Here is a 20,635-nt window from a genome sequence, read left to right on the forward strand (position 1 = left end):
GTGAAATGAGGAGAACCAAGAAAATGTTTTATACAGTAACAACAATATTGTTTTAAGGACAATTTTGAGAGCTAAGTCATTTTGACTATTATACTCAAATTAACTACAAAGGGCCTATGAAGGAAGACACTATTTGCATCCAGAGAAAGAATTGATAACTATAAGTATGGATAGAATGATTTCACATACACACACATATTTGTGTCTAATGGTTGCCATCTCTAGGGTGGAGGGGAGGGGGGGAAAGGGAAAAAAAAAAAGTTACATAATAACTTTATTATATATTTAACAGGAAGCAAATTATACATAATAGATTTGCAGGTTCATTTGCAATCATCTTTTTTTCCTATTCTACTGTTATAGAAAATCTTGTATTTTTAAATTCAGTATAAAGTAAATGAAACCAAAAAATCTGCATATATTTCAGTTTGCTATTATAATAAGGATGCAAACATTATTGAGCTTCTGTGCAAAAAAAAAAAGCTATCAAGTCATTAAGGATAACACATTTTTGATACCTCATATATTCAGAAATTCCAAGGTATTTTACTTTCCTTTTTTTAATAATTTTTTAAAGATAGTTTTTGGGTTTTTTGTTTTATTTTTGGTTTTTGGTTTGTTTTTCTTTTTTTTTTCAGGGCAATGAGGGTTAAGTGACTTGGCCAGGGTCACACAGCTACTAAGTGTCAAGTGTCTGAGGCTGGATTTGAACTCAGGTCCTCCTGAATCCAGAGCTGGTGCTTTATCCACTGTGCCACCTAGCTGCCTCCTACTTTCCTTTTAAAGTAAAAATTAAATGAAGGCAAGTTGTGGATGTATTTGTTTTTACAAAGCACTCCATTAAAGATCTTAAAACATTGAAAAGTTTTACTAGTTTTTGTCCATTTCAGAGTACACCAGGCACATTAGGAAACCTGATTCTTTTTGTACTGTGATTTGTAGAAAGGGACCTAATAAATATGTATGTCAAAATGTGAGCTAATTTTTGTCTTGCTTGTAATTTGATACACATGCATGTCAGCCTTGGAACTTCTTGTAGGAGCTAGATATATTTTCTAAGAACAATTTGTCATCAGAGTCTAACTCAGTTATGCTACTGAGCCTTCCTAAGCCTGGTTCTAAGGACTGACCAACTCTGCTTTCCAATACTGCCCAAGGGCATCCAGGAAAGAGAGACAGCTAGATGGCACACCAGATGAAACCCTGGACCTGAAATCAAGAAGATTTTAATTTAAACCCAGCCCCAGAAACTTAATATCTGTGTGACTAGGGAAGTTATTTAGCCTTTGCCCCAGTTTCCTCATCTATAAAATGGAGATAATAGTAATACCTCTCTACCAGCATTGTTGTGAAGATCAAATGGGATAACATTTGTAAAATGTTTTGCAAAACTTACAGTTCTATATAAATGTTAGCAATTATTATTTAAGCTCTCACTGAGTTATCTTGTTTATGTAAAAGTGAAAGACAGAGTGGGCCGGGGAGGGAAGGGGTAGAGGCGGGGGGGTGGATTGAAATTTTTAGTTTTCATATTTTCTCTCTAAATGACTTTTGTGGAAAAATAGTGTCCAGTTCAATATTGTTATATAAGCCTTTTACCAAACAGAATGAGGACCTAGTACCGTTGAGCTCCCAATGAGAAACCATGGGCAATCTATCTGCTACCTAAAAGGGCAGACCACTCTGCTTATGGTTCCCTCTGCCATTATCAAATACAGTACTAATCATGTATTGCAGAGACAGGCTATTCAAAGGGCTGGGGTCCAATCCTGCCACTAATGCTGCTAGAACTGTTCCATCCAAATCTGTTATGCTCTCCTCTACAGAGTTGTATCCTTCTCTAGTGAAGTTGATCTGCAAAATGGCATCCAGTCAAGGATCTGGTCTACATCTTCTTCTTCTTCTTCATGAAAAAACAAAGTGTTTGTCTCTTGTTCATAGAATTGTTACTTTCCAGTCCTTCCTCTTTCTTGTCTTTCTAGGGGAGGAGTAATAATAAGGAAATCCACTCACTCGAATCTCACCCAGATCTCACCATCCCTACAGTACACCACAATGAACCCCTTGGACTTGCCATCATCCCTGACTACTCTAAGGAACTCCAGGCCCTTCCATATATTCTGCCATTAAATTTTCTTATATGGACTTCATCTCCCAGTTAGAAAGTAAGCTCTGCAATAGCAAGAAATCTTTCAAATTTATATTAATATAGTACTTACCAAAATGCTTGGTCCATAAAAGTGCTTAATAAATGCTTTTCCAACCCATTCTTCTCCAAGAAAATTGCATTTGTCTATCATGACCACTTATCTCTAGCTTGGTGACTCTGTGGAATGAGCTTTTCACTCAATACAGTTCAAATTCCAATTTCTCTTGTCAGTAGAAGGATCATATACAGAAAGACAAATATTTCTCTCCTCTTCTCCCATGGATGCTCATAAGAATCTTTCCTTTTTGCTCATCCCCAAATTTAAATCTAATATCAGTCCAGATGTGTATCTCTTTGGTTATTTACCTGTGGGGGATAGATTGGAATTGGTTAACAAAATATAGCATGATTACTGGACCTGAGGAATGACCTCAGGGTCGACTCCAAGGCTGTGGCCAGGATACAAAAATTAGCAAACACATAAATCAAATAGAACACACTGAACAATGTGTTTTGGTTAAAACTAGCCATTCCCTGTAAAGAACATTTTGTTCCTATATTCATCATTGTGAAAGTCCTAATGTTACATTGTTTGAGTTTGTTCCACTGGATGGACACACTGACCAGCTGCATTTGATCCCTCTGTATATATATTGAGCACCCTGTGATTAAACTTTGTCTCTCGTGAATGACTGGAGATGCCTACTCTTCTCATTTGTGACTCCAGCATTTACCTTCATCATAATATCATTGACATCATACTGGATATAACCAGTCCAAAATATAGTGATGAATTCTTCCATTTTCTTGGGAACAATCATGTTATACTTGCCAACTGGTAACATGGTTTCTAGGTTCTTCAAGGTAGCATATTAGAAGGGATGTTGATTTCATACATAGATGATCTGCTTTCAAATCTTCATCTCCTCCTTACTTCCTACCTTGAAGTTAACCTCCCTGGGCCTTAGTTTCTTAATCCATCAATGATCAATTCTCACCTAAGGTTACTTCCCAAACCTATTTCACAATCCTTTGACTACCTTAACCTTGTCCTGGTTGACTTGGTATTGTGTCACCTCTTGGGAGATGCTTCCATCCTTTAGTATCCACTGAATCATCCTGAATTAGAACTTCAAAATCCATTCTAGTTTCTCCTCTATTCCTTGATTTAAAATGCTTGCAAGATAGATAGATACATACATACATAAATAGATAGATAGATAGATTGATAGATCCATAGATAGGTACATAGATAGATAGATAGAAAGATACATAAATAAATAGATACATACATACATACATAAATAGATAGATTGATAGATACATAGATACATAGATTGACTGATAGATAGATAGATGGGTGAGAGAGATGATAGGTAAATAGACAAAAGAAAGAATGGATAAATGAATAAATTATTAAATAATAATGAATAAATAAATAAATGGTCTGGATATTCAATCCTAATTGACATGGTAGAAGTAAGGAAAGTTATTTCTAAATCACATTGAGATGATTTCTGTACACCATCTGATGAGTCAGAACTAAAGCTGAACTGGGTTTTCCTTTCCCCTCTTTTGTTTTTTCCCTCATTCTTGACTTTCATTGTTTAACTTCCATAAAACTTAATCATTTATCTGACACATAACACTGAAACCCTAAAAAGTAATCATATAGTTCCACTGCTTTGTATGTAGTTGACTCTGATTAAAAAAAATCTTTAAAGTGTCACAATTATTTAGTAACAAAGTTAAGAGTAGAGAGAGGTGGGGCAGCTAGGTGGCACAGTGGATAGAGCACCAGCCCTGAATTCAGGAGGACCTGAGTTCAAATCCGGCCTCAGAAACTTGACACATACTAGCTGTGTGATCCTGGGCAAGTCACTTAACCCCAATTACCTCACCAAAAAGAAAAATAAAAAGAGTAGAGAGAGGCAGTGATCCAACAGAAAGAGTACAGGCTCTATAGCCAGAAGACATGGGTTCCAAAACAGCCTTTCATACTTAACTTATAAGTCTGAACTTATGGAAGGTGTTTAGCTTCTCTGGGCTTCAGTTTCCTCAGCTGTAAATGAAAGAGTTGGAATATGTTAGGTCCCTTCCAATTATTTATGATCATTTGATCTTTGTAAGTAATATAACATTTGGCTCCTTCCTCTATCTAATTTCTGTATTTCTGTAAATATCTTAAATTCCACACATCTAAAACTAAACTCCTTATCTTTCCTTCCAAGCCCTCCCCTCTTCCTAGTCTCCCCTTACTGTAGAGAGTGCCACCTTCCTCCCATCCAACCAAATTCAAAGCCTAGGTGTCATCTTTTGCTCTTCATTCTCTCTCACCCTCTATATTCAATCCTTTCCAAGGCCTGTCAATTTCACCTTCTTAACAACTCTCCCACATGCCCCCTTCTTTACTCTGATACTGCCACCATCCTGGTACCGGCTCTCATTGCCTCACAATTACACTATTTCAATAGCCTGACACAAGTCTCTCCACTTCAGTCCGTCTTTCTCTCAGCAGTTTGTGATCTTCCTAAATCAAAGATCTGTGTTGCCTCTTCTACTCAATAAACTACAGTGGTTCCCTATCATTTCCAGGATCAAGTACAAAATCTGCCACTAGGCATTCAAAGTCCTTTATAACCTTTTCTTCCCACTGTTTTCCAGTCTTCGTATTGTTAACTCTCCAAACTTTCTATATTCCTCAGTTGAGTGACACTAGCCTCCTCGCTATTCCTCAAACAACATCATCTATCTCCTGACTCTGGGCATTTTCACTGACAATCCCCCATGCTCAGAATGTTCTCCCCCCTCCTCATGGCCTCTTGACTTCCCTACTTTCTATAGGAAGACTTTCCCAATCCCTTTAATTCTAATGCCTTCCCTCTGTGATTATTTAAAATTTATCTTATGTATAGCTTATTTATACATAGATATTTATATGTTGTCTCCCCCATTAGACTGAGATCTTTGGGAGTAGGGACTGGTTTTTGCCTTTATAGTTCCAGGACTTAATACAATACCTGACATATAATAGATGTTTTATAAATATGTGATTGATGCACTCAATAAATGTTAATCTATCTATTCACTTCATAATCTCCAGTCCAGGCATGGGACTGCCCACAATATATTCAGTGAGAGACATCTACACAGTAGACTTAAGTCTAGTGTTGAGAGACTGATCAAATCACCTTGTAGCTGGTTCCCTACAAAGTCTCCCACAGGATAGCTGAGACTTTTCCTGGAAAAAAATTATTAAAAGTTTTAAAAAGAATGTTTGCAACTTTATTTGGTAATTTTGCAATATATGTATGCAACAATGTAGTTCTCGGGGGCAGCTAGGCGGTGCAGTGGATAGAGCACCGGTCCTGGAGTCAGGAGGACCTGAGTTCAAATCCAGCCTCAGACACTTAACATTTACTAGCTGTGTGACCCTGGGCAAGTCACTTAACCCCAATTGCCTCACTAAAAAACAAAAAACAAAAACCCAATGTAGTTCTCAAAACTGACTGTGCTATTATTTAAAATATGCTTGGATGCCTTCTCCTTCAAATCCTTCATCCATGGGGAAGGTGTGAGTCTCACTGACTTTTCAAACGTTCTTGAGGAAAAGATCAGAGCTGAGTAGAGACTTTTAAATATAAACAGAGGAGTCAAAAGAATCCTATAAAAGTGAGTAGATTTGAACAAGTTGTGGTATATTATTGTGATGGAATGCTACTGTGATATAAAGAAATGATGAGCTCTTAGAAAAACATAGAATGGCTTGCATAAAATAATGAAGAATAAAATGAGAAGAACCAAAAGAACATTGTATACAGTATTAGTAATATTGTTTTAAGAAGGACTTTGAGAAGGATATGAACAGGCAGTTTTCTGATGAAGAAACCAAAGCTATCTATTCCCGTATGAAAAAATGCTCTAAATCTCTAATGATTAGAGAGATGCAAATTAAAACAACTCTGAGGTACCACGTGACACCTATCAGATTGGCTAAAATGACAAAAAAGGAAAATAATAAATGTTGGAGCATCTGTGGGAAAATTGGAACACTAATACATTGTTGGTGGAGCTGTGAACTGATCCAACCATTCTGGAGAGCAATTTGGAATTATGCCCAAAGGGTGATAAAGCTGTGCATACCCTTTGACCCAGCAATACCACTTTTGGGTCTTTTTCCCAAAGAAATCATGGAAAGGGGAAAGGGACCCACATGTACAAAAATATTTATAGCTGCTCTTTATGTGGTGGCAAGGAATTGGAAGTTGAGGGGGTGCCCATCCATTGGGGAATGGCTGGACAAGTTATGGTATATGAATACAATGGAATACTATTGTGCTGTAAGAAATGATGAGCAGGAGGAGTTCAGAGAAACCTGGAGGGTCTTGAATGGGCTGATGATGAGTGAGATGAGCAGAACCAGAAGAACATTGTACACAGTATCATCAACATTGAGTGTTGATCTACTGTGATGGATTATATTCTTCTCACCAATGCAATGGCACAGAAGAGTTCCAGGGAACTCATGATAGAAGAGGATCTCCAAATCCAAGGGAAAAAAAAAGAACTGTGGAGTATAGAAGCTGAATGAACCATACTATATCTTTTGTTTTGGGTGCTGTTGTTTTTTTTCTATTATGAGGTTTCTCATCATTGCTCTGATTTTTTCTCTTATAACATGACTAATGCAGAAATAAGATTAATGTTTTTATGTGTGTGTGTGCATATATATATATATATATATATATATATAACCTATATCAGATTACCTGCTGTCTAGGGGAGGGGGGAGGGAGGGGAGGGAGGGAGAAAAATCTGAAATTGTAAAGCATGTATAAACAGGAGTTGAGAACTATCTTTACATGTAATGGAAAAAAATAAAATACTTTATTAATTTAAAAAAAAGGACTTTGAGAAACAAGCCATTTGGCTATTAAAAATAGACAAATTACTATAAAGGAGATCTAAAGATGCTATCTTCATACAGAGGAAGAACTGATAAATAGAAGTTTGTATAGAATAATTTTACATTTACTTATTTGTATCTAATGTAGCTATCTCTAGTGTAGGACAGGAAGAAGAAAGGAAAAAAATAGATTTACATGATTATTATAAATTTTAAAGGAATAATAAATTACTCACAATAGTTCCAAGTTCAATCATCTTTTTATTATACTGTGTTATGGAAATACTTGTTCTATTCCATAAATTAAAAAGAAATTTTAAAAAGAAAAGTAAGTAGATTTGAGCAGATAGAAAGGGCTATAGGACTATGAAGTTCTTACATTCTAATGGGAAAGCAGGAACAATTTTCCCTTTAAAATTCTGACTGACTTCCAAGGGCACAGAGATAGTTAAATAAGACAGACAGACATCCTGGAGGCAGCTTTTGCTCTATTTTGTTTCTCTTAAGGGAATAAAGTAAAGGGAGAAAAAAAGACAATATACTAGGGAAGAAAGGGGAAACAAGAGAGGGGGAGCTAATTCTCTCACATAATCAAGGCATGAGAAACAGGAAGTATAACCACATGGAAGAATGGATAAGAGGAAAGGGCCTCACATGAACCTTATTTTCTTCTGATCTGGACAAAAAGATAGGTAGAATGCACACAGAGACATGTTTGCATATATGTATGCACACATAAGTTTGTTGTAGACATACATTAAATTCGAAAGGGAAACAGTTTTTAGAGAGATGGTAGGATCAGTGAGGGATTAGTCATGGTAAAAAAAAAACAAACATCAATGTGGGAAGGTAGCTTGAGGAAGGGAAAATACTATGTACCAGGCACTATGCTAAGCACTAGGAATAATATTAATAAAAAGAGATAGTTCCTGCCCTCAAGGAGATTACAATAAGAAGGGGGAGAGAACATACAAAAGGAAGTAGAAAAGTGATAAGGGAAGGGAGATCAACAGAGTTTACCCAGATGAGAGGCATCTTATTCTTTGAACAAGATTTCTGCTGAAACGAGGTAAAGCACAGACTCAAAATGAAATGAACTAAGTTCAGTTTCCAGAAGGCACTGGGAGGAGTTTGGTTCTCCAACCACCAGTCCTCTGTTGGAGAGGAGAGGAGGCTGAGGGAGGTGGTGTCAATCAAGGCTTGATTTAGCAGCATGGTGGTAAGTTTAAAATAATGACCTTATCCTGGGAGAGCCATCTTGTTCTGGGAAGTTGAAATCAAGCAGGGTACCTAAATACAAAAACATCCCGCGTACAAAACATCCAAAAGGACTCCAGATGCTTTCTCTGATGTTTGGATGGTGGAAAATGAAGGGCAACCAAAGCAAGGGAGCTTCATTGAGCTAAATCAACTAGAGCTATCCACAATATCTATCCTTGTTGAATACCCTTCTCCTGCTGTGCCTCAGTAAGTTTCATTTTAGTAACTCTTAAATGACACCCGAGTCTCTTATTTTGTTTCAGTATTAAGTCTAAACTACCAGGGGACCCAGAACATAGGGAAGAAAAGAGTGGCAATAGAGAGAAAGCAAATAAAACATTTCTCTTTCACTATCTTTTTATTCTTTGGAAAGATGGGGTAAGTGCCAAAGAGAGGAAAAGTACAGAGTAAAAACTACTTTAAATATCTTTGTATACATGAGTCTTTTTTCTTCTTTATTTGATTTCTTTGAGATATAGAGCTAGTAGTGGTATTACTGGGTCAAATGGTATGCACAGTTTAATAGGTTTGGGAAGGCAAAATTCCAAATTTCTTCCTAGAATGCTTAGACTGGTCCATGGCTCCATCAACAGGGCATTAATATGCCTATTTTCCCATATTCCCTCTAATACTTGTCATTTTCCTTTTTTTGTCATCTTAGCCAATCTGATAAGTGTGAGCTGATGCCTCATTTGTTTTAATGTACATTTCTCTGATTATTAGTGATTTAGAGTATTTTTCATACAGTTATTAATACCTTTGGTTTCTCCCTCAGAAAACTGTCTATTCATATCCTTTGAACTTTTATGAATTCGGGAATGATATTCTTATAGTTTTTACTTCATTCCCTTTATATTTTAGGAATGAGACTTTATCAGAAAATTTGCTACAAAGACTCCCCCTCCTCCAATTTCCTAATTTTCTTCTTCTTTTTAAAAATTCCTAATAGAATTTTATTTTCCAAAATATATATGAAAACAAAATTTTAACATCAATTTTTTAAAAACTTTGTGTTCCAACTTCTCTTCCCCACTCCATTCCCACCCTCCACCCACAAGAACTCAATCAATTCAAAATAAGTTATACATGAGTAGTCATGGAAAAATTCTCATATTAGCTAGTTGTGAGAGAAAACAGTCAACAAAACCAAAACTTCAGATTAAGCAATTGTCAAAGAGGAAATGAAAAAAAAAATTAAAATATCTTTCCATCTGTTTTCAGATACTATCAGTTCTTTCTCTGCAGATGGGCTGCAATCTTCATAAGTCTTTCAGGGTTATATTGGATCATTGCCTTGCTGAAAATAACCACATGCTTCCCAGCAGATCATCCCCCACTATTGCTGTTATTTTGTATACAGTACATTTCACTCTGCTTCCATTCATGTAGGTCTTAACAGGTTTTCCTGATAGTGTCCTGTTCATCATAACCTTTATATAGTACCTTAAGCTTGACAGAGAATTTTCTTCATAAAAGCCCAGCAAAGTAGGTACCATACGTTTTGCCATTATAATCAATCATCATAACTATTTCCCTCTATCCCACTCCCTTCCCATGACATTTACTCTATCTTCTTTTTACCTATTCCTCTTCAGAGGTGTTTTACTTCTGACTATCCTCTCCCTCACTCTGCACTCCCTTTTTTCACCCTTCCTTCCTTGTCCTCTTCCCCTCCTATTTTCCTGCAGGGTTAAATAGATTGATCCTCCCAATTGGGTAGGAAAGCTATTCCCTCCATGAGCCCACTCCAATGAGATCAGGGATCCTGAGCTACTTCTGTGTTGTAAATTTTTCTTCCTCCCTCCCTCCTCAACCCTCCCTATGAGATCAAGCAATTCAATATGTCATACTGGTGCAGTAATGCAGAACATCTTCATCTTCCTTGAAAGTGTTTTGCTTTTTACTTCTCTCTCCCCCGATCTGCCCTTTCCTCCTTCCCTTCTTTCCCCCCCACCTCTTTTCTCCCTCCCCCCCACCAGGGCAAAAATATATTATTATACCTACTTGAGTATGTATGTTAGTCCTTCTTTGAGCCAATTCTGATGATATTAAGGTTCACTCACTCCCCAACTCCTTCCCCTTCTTCTACTTTCTTCTTGTTTCCTTCATGTGAACTACCTCTCCCCAGACCATCTCTCCCCTTCTCCCTCCCCCAGTTTATTCCTCCTACACCTCAACCCTATTTTAATGATGTCATCATGGATTAGTTAGGTGGCACAGTGGACAAAGCACCAGACCTGGACCCAGGAGGCCCCAAGCCCAAATCCAGCCCCAGACATAAGACACCCCACCCTGTCTGCTCTACAAAGAACAAAACATAAATGCTTTACAGATATCATCCCTTCATATTCAGTTCAGCCCTGTCTTCTGTGAATTTCTTGTGAAGACTTTTTGTTTTGTTTTGTTTTGTTTTGTTTTTTGGTGAGGCAGTTGGGGCCAAGTGACCTGCCTAGGGTCACACAGCTAGTAATTGTTAAGTGTCTGAGGTCACATTTGAACTCAGGTTGTCCTGAGTCCAGGGCTGGCACTCTATCCACTGCACCACCCAGCTGCCCCTGAATTTCTTACTGAGATAGTTCTTATGATTTCAAAGTATTATCTTCCCATGTAGGAATGTAAACAATTTGATCTTTTAATATCCCTCATGAAGTCTTTTTCCTGTTTACCTTTTTATCCTTCTCCAGGATCTTGTATTTGAAAGTCAAATTTTCTATTCAGTTCAGGTCTTTTCATCACAAATGCTTGAAAGACCTCTCTCATTGAAATCCCATTTTTGCCTCTGAAAAATTATACTCAGTTTTGCTGGGTACATGATTTTTGGCTGAAGTCCCAGTTCCTTTGCCTTCTGGAATATCATATTCCATGCCCTTCAGTCCTTTAATGTAGAAGGTGCTAGATCATTTTTATCCTTATTGGAGCTCCACAGAATTTGAATTCCTTTTTTCTAGCTGCTTGCAGTATTTTCTCCTTGACCTGGGAGTTCTGGAATTTGGCTATAATATTCCTGGAGGTTTTCCTTTGGGGATCTCTTTCAGGAGGTGATTGTTGGATTCTTTCAATTTCTATTTTAGCTTCTGCTTCTAGAATATCAGGGCAATTTTCCCTCACAATCTCTTGGAGGATGGTGTCTAAGCTTTTGTTTTGGTCATAGTTTTCAGGTAGTCCAGTGATTTTCAAATTCTCTCTCCTAGATTTATTTTCTAGGTCAGCTGTTTTTCCAAGGAGATATTTCACATTGCCCTCTATTTTTTCATTCAATTGGATTTGCTTTACTGTGTCTTGGTTTCTCATAAGGTCACTAGCTTCCATTTGTTCAATCCTAATTCTTAGGCAGTTATTTTCATCAGACAGTTTTTTAATCTCCTTTTCCATTTGGCTTTTCAAACTGTTGACTTTTTTCTCATGCCTCTCCTGCATCACTCTCATTTCCCTTTCCATTCTTTCCTCCTTTTCTCTACATCTTCTTTCTATTTCTCCTACTTTCTCTTCAAAGTCCCTGTTGAGAGCTTCCATGGCCTGAGACCAGTTCCTATTTTTCTTGGAAGCTTTGGGTGTTGGAGCTTTGACCCTGTTATTATCTTCTTCTTCTGAGGTTGTATTGTGGTCTACCTTACCCCAAAGAAGTTTTCGATGGTCTTCTGCTTTCTCTGCCTACTCATCCTGGCTTACTATTTCTTGGCTTTTAACTCTTTCTTAAAAGTGTGGTGCTGCTTCCAGAACACACTGTTCAAGCTACAGCATTGCCTGGGGGATGGTTGGGCTTTTTCTCAGCTTGCCTGGCCTCACTTTCATTTGATTTTAAACTCTCCACTGGAGGTTGGGGAGGGGGGGGGGGGGCGGGCGGGGAGAACCTTCTTGGCTCCATTCCTGTTCTCAGCTTCAGAGGGTCCCAGGTGTTTTGGGTTGAGGAGGGGCAGGCTTTAATCTCACCTGGCCTGTTCTCAGGTCCAGAGATAACCTCAGGCCTATTTACTAAGCACCCAACCAACAAAGCTTTCTGTGGTGTGGTTCTCAGGTTCCGATGAGACTGCAACCCTGTTCCCCTCCCCCACTTGGGTCTCCCGCCACTCAGGATTTCTTCCTGGTTCCCCACTGGGGTGAGAAAGTTGAATCCTTCTCCCCAGTCCACTGGTACCCCGGCACTTACCCCCCCCCAACCCCCCGGGCCAGCAGTTCAGTCTGACCTCATGCTCGGTTGTAGAAGATGCTGGTGCTGGTGCTGCAGCTGCTTCAGAGGCACTGGGGCAAATTCCTCTGGTGGGTATCTGGTGTATTGGCCCAATTGCAGGGTTAGGCTTTATTGGTGGCCCAGCACGGCCCCCTGAAATCTATCTATAGCTGGAGAAAACTCTCAGCCCATATTTTTGTGTATTTTTCTGCCCCAAGGGTTCTTTTATTGCTATTTTTGGGGTTACTGTATCAGGAGCCCTGTGGGTTTAATGTCTTTCCTCCGCCATCTTGGCTCTGCCTCCCCTAATTTTCTTCTAATTTTAGCAGCATTGGTTTTGTTTGTGCAAAAACTTTTAAATTTTTATAATCAAAATAATCCATTTTACCTCCAGTGAACATCTCTCCCCCACCTCCCCATCTCTGTCTCTGTCTCTCTCTCTCTCTCTCTCTCTCTTTCCACCACCCCCCCTTGCTCATATACTTTTTATGGATTACAACTTTCTGTTTGTGTACAAAAGGATTGACTTGTCTTAGTTAAATATAGTTGCTCAAGAGGCCAACATATGGAGAGAAGCATCAAGAACCACTGACAAGTAGGATTCTGCTAGAATTTTTGTTCCTGTTTAATGAGCAATTTGTTGAATACTTGATTTTGGCAGTCAATCAGCAAGTTTTTATTAAACTCCAGGTACTGTGCTAAGTGCTGGATGTGAGAAATGAATATTTCTTTCTTATATTTAATAACTGATTATTATATTAGGATCAAAGTTTTTCCACCTTTCTACTTCCTCATTCAGAAATGAACCAGTGTGGACAATTTCTCTTAGTTATTTCCCCAAGTCAAGCTCTAATCAGACAGTAAAAGAAATTCTAAAGTTTAGGCTGATCGGTATATTCCTGCTCATTGGGTTGGGGCAGACAGGTCTGGGGAAGTATTGATTCTCCCTATTATCAAGACAGGTAATGTGGAAATTGATGCTTCTTTGATCAAGATTTGAGTGACACAATCACATACCCCAAGATCTCCACTTAAATATAACCCATCTTGGGGCAGCTAGGTGGCACAGTGGATAGAGCACTGGCTCTGGATTCAGGAGGACCTGAGTTCAAATCCAGTCTCAGACACTTAACACTTACTAGTGTGACCCTGGGCAAATCACTTAACCCCAATTGTCTCACCAAATATACATACATACATACATACATACGTATCCCATCTCCCATCACATTAACCACTTAGATTTGAATGCTGGTTCTTATCTAAAAGGCATAAAACCCTAAAGAAGTAGCCATGTAGTCTCTTTGGCTACAGAGGGAAGAATGTGCTTGCTTTTGCTGACTACTTTCTAGATGTTCTTAATAAAACTGATTTTAATTTACCCAGACATTTGGTCTCAGAATTTTTTAATCATCACAAGATATTAGACAGAAAGTTTCCAAATTTTTGGTTGGATTTGTGGTTATAGATCAATTTTAATATAAGAAGTATTAATATAGGCACACAAGGGTTGGGTTTGGGTTTTGTTTTTGTGGATTTTTTTTGGCCAGACCTTTGATTTCATTGATGTAGCAAATTCCATCTACCAATATAGATAAGTACCTGCTTTTCAACTTGGAGTTGGAGAGTTGCTAGGGCACTAAGTAAAGTGACATAAGGTGTCATATAGCAAGTATAAACCAAGGTTTTCATGAGTCTGAGACTGGCTCTCTATCCTCTATTCTTCCATATGAACACAATACATGTGCATATATTATATATGTATGTACACACATGCATATAAACACAAACATATGTGCATGTAAGTGTACATGTGTACAACACATACTGTGTAATGAATAGGCTTGGTCATTTTACATATGTGCATATAAGCATGCACACACACATTGTTATACTGCATTGTGTGTGTGCATGTACAGTAACATGTATTTAGATAACATGTATAAAAGTGATAGAACTTTAAGTACATTGGCATCCATAAACTGGGTAACAACCTGGTAACTTATTTTGGTCTGCATATGTGCATACATGTGCACACACATGTATGTAATTATATACATGTTTCTTGAATTGTTATATGCCTGCATATATGCATATATGCCTATGCATATACATATAGATGTGTGTATGTTACTGGAATACAAACTGTAGCTCTGTAGGAAATTTTCCTTGGTAATGATTCCTGAAAAAAAAAAGTTTATCCTCTCAGTTCACACCTTACACTACAGGGATTCTATCTTAAGGGTTTTCAGTAGACGAGATTTCTTTGGCAAACTTCCTGAAAGTAAAGTGTGCTTTGGGCATTAATCTAACCTGACAACATCAGGAGGCAAGTCGAATAAAAGGTGAGTCAGCAGCGGCATAATCACGTCCTATTTCCCAGCTTTTGACAAAGAGAAGCTGTTCCAGGAACAGAACAGAAGATCAGGAGGAAATGTTACCAGAAGAGCAGGTATGGAATTTCCACTGCTTATACACTTTCAAAGTACATGTACTTAAAGTTAATGATTTACTTGGTGCTCATTTATTTACTGAAAACCCTGAAAATACAGTCATAGGTTCATCTTGTGATTATACATAATAATTTGGAGTTTATAGATAAAACAGGAAAGGATCATAATGCCTTCAAAGTGAAGTAATAGGGAGAATTGGGGGGCATAAATTTAATCCAAATCATTTTATTTATTTACACGGAACATGTCTTTTTGTAGGAGAATTAAGAATTTAACAATCAAGAGCACAGATACTCCAAGTTTCTAAAAGAAGAATCATGAGTAGCAGCTCTGAATTCCAGCCTGCAGCTGTCCAGTTATGCTTTCAAAATGTAAATGGATCCTGTATTAAAAATCCCTATTCCCAGGGATCCCGAGTGATCCTCTATGTGGTGTTTGGCTCTGGGGCTGTGCTTGCAGTATTTGGAAACCTTCTGGTAATGATTTCTATCTTTCACTTCAAGCAGCTGCACTCTCCAGCCAATTTTCTCATTGCCTCCTTGGCTTGTGCTGACTTTTTGGTGGGAGCCACTGTGATGCCCTTCAGCATGGTGAGGTCGGTGGAGAGTTGCTGGTACTTTGGGGAGACTTTCTGTACATTTCATAGCTGTGTTGATATAGCATTTTGTTATGCTTCCCTCTTTCATTTATGCTTCATCTCCATTGATAGATATATTGCTGTCACTGACCCTCTGATCTATCCAACCAAGTTCACAGTGAATGTTTCTGGGCTGTGTATTGCTCTCTCCTGGATTATCCCCATTACTTATAGTGGTTCTGTTTTCTACACAGGTGCCAATGATGATGGATTGGAGGAATTAATAAGTGCCCTCACCTGTGTAGGGACTTGTCAGGTTTATGTGAATCAAAATTGGGTGCTAGTAGATTTTCTGTTGTTCTTCATCCCCACTCTGGTCATGATCATCCTTTACTGTAAGATTTTTCTTGTAGCTAAAATCCAAGCTAGAAAGATTGAAAATACAAGCAACAAAGGGGAATCTTCATCTTCAGAAAGTTACAAAGCCAGAGTGTCCAAGAGGGAGAGAAAAGCAGCCAAAACACTGGGTATTGCAGTGATTGCATTTCTGATTTCATGGTTACCCTATTCTATTGATGCGTTGATTGATACATTCATAGGCTTCATCACCCCTGCCTATATTTATGAAATCCTTTGTTGGTTTGGTTATTATAACTCAGCCATGAACCCCTTGATTTATGCTTTCTTCTATCCATGGTTTAGGAAAGCCATAAAATTGATTGTAACTGGGAAAATCTTAGAAGATAGCTCTTCAACCACAAATTTATTCTCTGAGCAAGGCAAAGGATTAGAATGAGGAATTTTATAATATATTCTTATGTATTCCCAATTCCTGAATATATGGACAATTGGTACATAATTACAGAGAGAAACATATAAAAGAGGAAAAAAGAAATAATTTTCAATTACACAGGTCAACTGTAAGGCTTCTCAGAGCCTTTGAATGTGTGGATTTCCTGAGAAAGCTTTTGCTTACCTAAATTATGCAGGATTAACTAAGGGCCTCATATTCTCTACAAAGATTTATCTTGGGGACTCATTTTCTTCCTCCAGTCTACCGATTTTTTGTTTCACACAGTCTGTCCAGTCAAGGTGGACTACTTGTTGTTTTACTTACACAGAAATCCCTCTCCTTGCTTTTGGGATTTCCTCCTTAACTCTGTATCTTGGAATTCCTACCACTGCCTGTCACAGCTTCAGCTCAAGAATAATCATTGTTGAATCTCCTGGCTGTTAGTGCCAGTGCATCCTCATATTTTTTATTATATGTAAATATATATATAAAATATATACACATATAGATAAATAAATACAAGATATACACATATGTGTGTATATGCATTATATAAATATACACATATATGTATGTATTTTGTATTTATTTACCTTTGAACATTGTGTATCCCACCACTATCACTACCACCACCCCATCCCTAGAACAGAACAACTTGAGTCCAAGGATTTTCTTGATTTTTTGGACTTGTATTCCTGGTACCTAGCATACCTGGAGCTTAGATGGCACCCATCAATTGACTGATTCTTTTTCTGGTGTGAAACCCTAAGCTATGTTTTCCTTCTATCCACCCCAACACCCTTCACTCTTTTTCTGACTTTTCCTCCTCATCCCCTATTATTTATGAAGTATTATAGCACTGTCTATTCTTCCTCAGGCTAAGTCTTTGGGTAGCTAGTTTTCACTCTCTGGTGTCCTTGCTCTGTGTCAGTTTCTGCCTGAACAACTGGACCACTGTTCAGGCTATCCCACCAGACCTCCCTTTACATCAACTACATGTAGACCTATGGCATTCTGTCTGAGTTATAGATCTCATCTATTTTTTTTTTGTCATCCTTCTTATGTGACCTGTTCAATGTCTTTTTTTTAGAATAAAATCATTCAATATTTGCCATTAGTATAAGCAATAATAGGTATTTGGGGGAAATGGTTAAAGTAAAATAAAAAACAAATCCAGGACAGAAATCAGGAATCATATATATGGGATATTTTCAAGATGTGTAATTTTTTTTTTTTTGGTCATTTCAGTCACTCAATAGGTAAATGTCTTCTCACCTCACATCGTTGAAGTGTGGATTATCAATTACTTGACATATTTGTTATTGATGAGTCCTTAATCCCTTTATTTAGCTTATTTAGTCAAAATTGCATTTAAATGTATTTCTAGAGTCCTCCCTTTTCATATAATAAAAATAATTTGCAACTGCATTCTGAGATACTTGTTTCAGTTAACTCTCAGTCAGTATTTATCTTATTACATCACTTTTATTGTTTTATAGTAGGAATTAGAAATCATTTAATAAACTCAGGCAATAAGTATTAGATTTTCCTGGATTAGGTAGTAGACACAATGGAGGATGCAAATAATTATAGGGAATTGTCTCCATTCTCAGCAAATGTACAATCTAGGTGGCAATAAAAAGGAGGAACAGTGGAAAGAGGGCTAAACATAGAGTCCACAAACCTGAGTTTGAATCCTGGCTCTGTCACTTGCTATCTTTGTCATCTTGAAAAAAAAAATCACTTGACCTTTTCTGGGCTTCATTTCCTTCATCTCTAAAACATGAGGATTGAGCCAGGTGACAATTAAGGTCCCTTTCAGCTCTAAATCTATGAACCTGTGAAAAATTAACAAAGAAATTATTATATGACTAGCATACTAGATAGACATTCAAGGCCTTCCACAATCTGAGCATTAACTGTCTCCAGTTTTCCCACTGCTCCCCAAAATAAACCTTCTCTACCATTAAACTGAATGTCTAATATGTTCCTGAAACACCATATACATTCTTATCTCATGCCTTTCCTTTCGTTCAAGGTAGTCTTTCCATGCCTTTATACATCAAGTCCTACCTTGAATTTCAGGTTCAACTGAAATCCCACCTGATACCTCCCCTAACCTCTGCTTAATGTCTTTAGGAATCAATCATCTTGCCTCTTATAGCCCTCATTGTCTGAATAAAAGACAATATTAAACAACTTCGAGATGTAGCAATGGCAAGTGACTTTTCCAAGGTCTTATGGATAAAAATGGCAGGCAGAATTGAACACAGGTTTTCTAATGTCAAAGCTATTATTCATTTCACTGTATTATGCTGCCTGCCTTGGTCAATGACTCCATTTATAAGATCCTATAAAATCAGTCATTGACCTTTGCTTAAATGTTTCCTGTGTCTAGGAACTGTGCCTCTGGAGGAAGTCTAGTTCACTTTTGGTTCTGATAGTTAGAAAGTTCTGCCTTATATCTTATAGTGAGGATTTGTATAGTAGTTTAAACTTTGCAAAGCACTTCACAAATATTATCTCATTTGATCTTTGTGACAAGGCTAAGGAGTAGGTGCTATCATTATCCCCATTTTAGAGATAAGGAGACTGAGGCTGAAAGGAGGTTCACTGACTTGCCTAGGGTCACACAGTTAGTAAGCATCTGAGGCTATATTTGAACTCAGGTCTTCCTACCTCCAGAACCAGTATTCTTCTCTACTCTAGCTAGGATTTATGCAGCACTTTAAGGCTTATAACATACTTTACATATGTATACATTTTATCCTCCTAACAACCCTGGAAGGTAATTTCTATTATTATCCTCATCTTATAGATAAGGAAACTCAGGCAAATAAAGGCTAAGTGACTTGTCATGGGGTACAAAGATATTAAGTGTCTGAGACTGGATTTGAACTCCGGTCTTCCTAATTCCAAATCTGGGTTTCTATCCACTGAACCACCTATTCTTACCCTGGTATTGAACCAAAATGTGTCTCCTAATTTGCACCCATTGGTTCTAGTATATGACCCTGGATCCAAGCAGAAGAAATCTAGTCCCTCTTCTATGTGGCAGTGCTTTTGTTACAGAACATTTTCCCCTGAATAGAATGCACACATCTTGCTTTTAATAAAAGTGTATTTTAAGAGCAAGTTAGAATAATAGCACAACTACTCTGGGAGGCAAGTGCTGTATTATCCCCATTTTACTGATGAGGAAACAGGTGAGAGGTTAAGTAACTTGCCCACTGTCTGAGGCAGGATTTGAATTCAGATCTTCCTGACTTAGAATTCAGGTCTTTCTGATTCCAAGTCCAACCTTATATCCACTGTGCCATCTAGAGGCCTTTAGCTACATTCAGCTATGATGCCAGATGCTGAGTGATCAGTTATGCAAGTGGAATCCTTGACTCATCCATAAAATCTTTGGAATCCATAAATACTGGCTCAAAAAACATATCTTAACACTCTTCTAAAAGCATTGTTTAAATCCCCTACTCATTCTGCTGTGGTTTGCGACCCACCACTTTAGCCATAGACTGAATATAGACAAGTTATACCTTAATGAATAAAAGATTCAGTTTGACCAGGCCATCATTCATTCACTCAGCATTTGGTAAGAAAAATAGGCAACTAGGTGGTATAGTGTATAGATCTAGATATGGAATCAGGAAGAGCTGATTTCAAATGTAGCCTCAGATACTTAACTAGCTGTGTGACCTGGGACAAGCTACTTAACTTCTCTCCACTTGTTGTCATCTGTAAAATGAGGTTCCTAAGAGCACTTGCCTTCTAGGGTTGTTGTGATGATGAAATGAGATGTTTGCCAAGCTCTTTTCAAACATTAAAGTATTATATAAATGCCAGCTATTAATAATATTCTTTATTGTTTGTTTTTTGTAGGGCAGTGAGGGTTAAGTGATTTGCCCAGGGTCACACAGCTAGTAAGCATCAAGTGTCTGAGGTCACATTTGAACTCAGGTCCTTCTGAATCTAGGACAGGTGCTTTATCCACTGTGCCACCTAGCTGCCCCTATTAATATTATTCTAATACCAATAGACAATAGGACTGATCTCTTCACTCGTCAACCTTGGGCATAGTGGGTATACTAAGGAATAAGTGTAATAAGTGTATAATCAGTGAATTATTATAACTTAGCACAGTTTTAAGGGGATTATACTGTGATATAGCACAGTTTTAGGAAGTAGTATTCTAAAATTCCTTAGCTCCTGCCAAGGGGTAGCTAGGTGGTACAGTCAATAGGGCATTGGCCCTGAAGTCAGAAAGACCTGAGATCAAATCTCACCTCAGACATTTACTAGCTGTGTGACCCTGGGCAAGTCACT

The 20,635-nt window shown here is 37.8% G+C and overlaps 1 protein-coding gene and 1 long non-coding RNA gene across 3 annotated transcripts; one reads left to right on the plus strand and one right to left on the minus strand.

Annotated features, from left to right (window-relative positions):
• Positions 1-849: 849 nt before the first annotated feature.
• LOC122754426 lies at positions 850-18,122 on the minus strand. 2 transcript variants are annotated; one of them, XR_006356366.1, is made up of 3 exons: positions 17,991-18,122; positions 2,220-2,515; positions 850-1,978 (listed from the first exon to the last, which is right to left on the minus strand). It is a non-coding gene; the product is annotated as an uncharacterized LOC122754426 (long non-coding RNA). The 2 variants fall into 2 exon arrangements; XR_006356365.1 differs by lacking the exon at positions 17,991-18,122 and adding an exon at positions 15,811-15,960.
• LOC122754423 (trace amine-associated receptor 6-like) lies at positions 14,865-16,309 on the plus strand. Its single transcript, XM_044002826.1, has 2 exons — positions 14,865-14,935; positions 15,195-16,309. The coding sequence occupies exon 2, from the start codon at positions 15,254-15,256 to the stop codon at positions 16,307-16,309; it is 1,056 nt and encodes a 351-aa protein (XP_043858761.1). The 5' UTR covers positions 14,865-14,935; positions 15,195-15,253.
• Positions 18,123-20,635: the final 2,513 nt, after the last annotated feature.

This window comes from Dromiciops gliroides, chromosome 4, assembly GCF_019393635.1.
Source record: "Dromiciops gliroides isolate mDroGli1 chromosome 4, mDroGli1.pri, whole genome shotgun sequence".
NCBI lineage: Eukaryota > Metazoa > Chordata > Mammalia > Microbiotheria > Microbiotheriidae > Dromiciops > Dromiciops gliroides.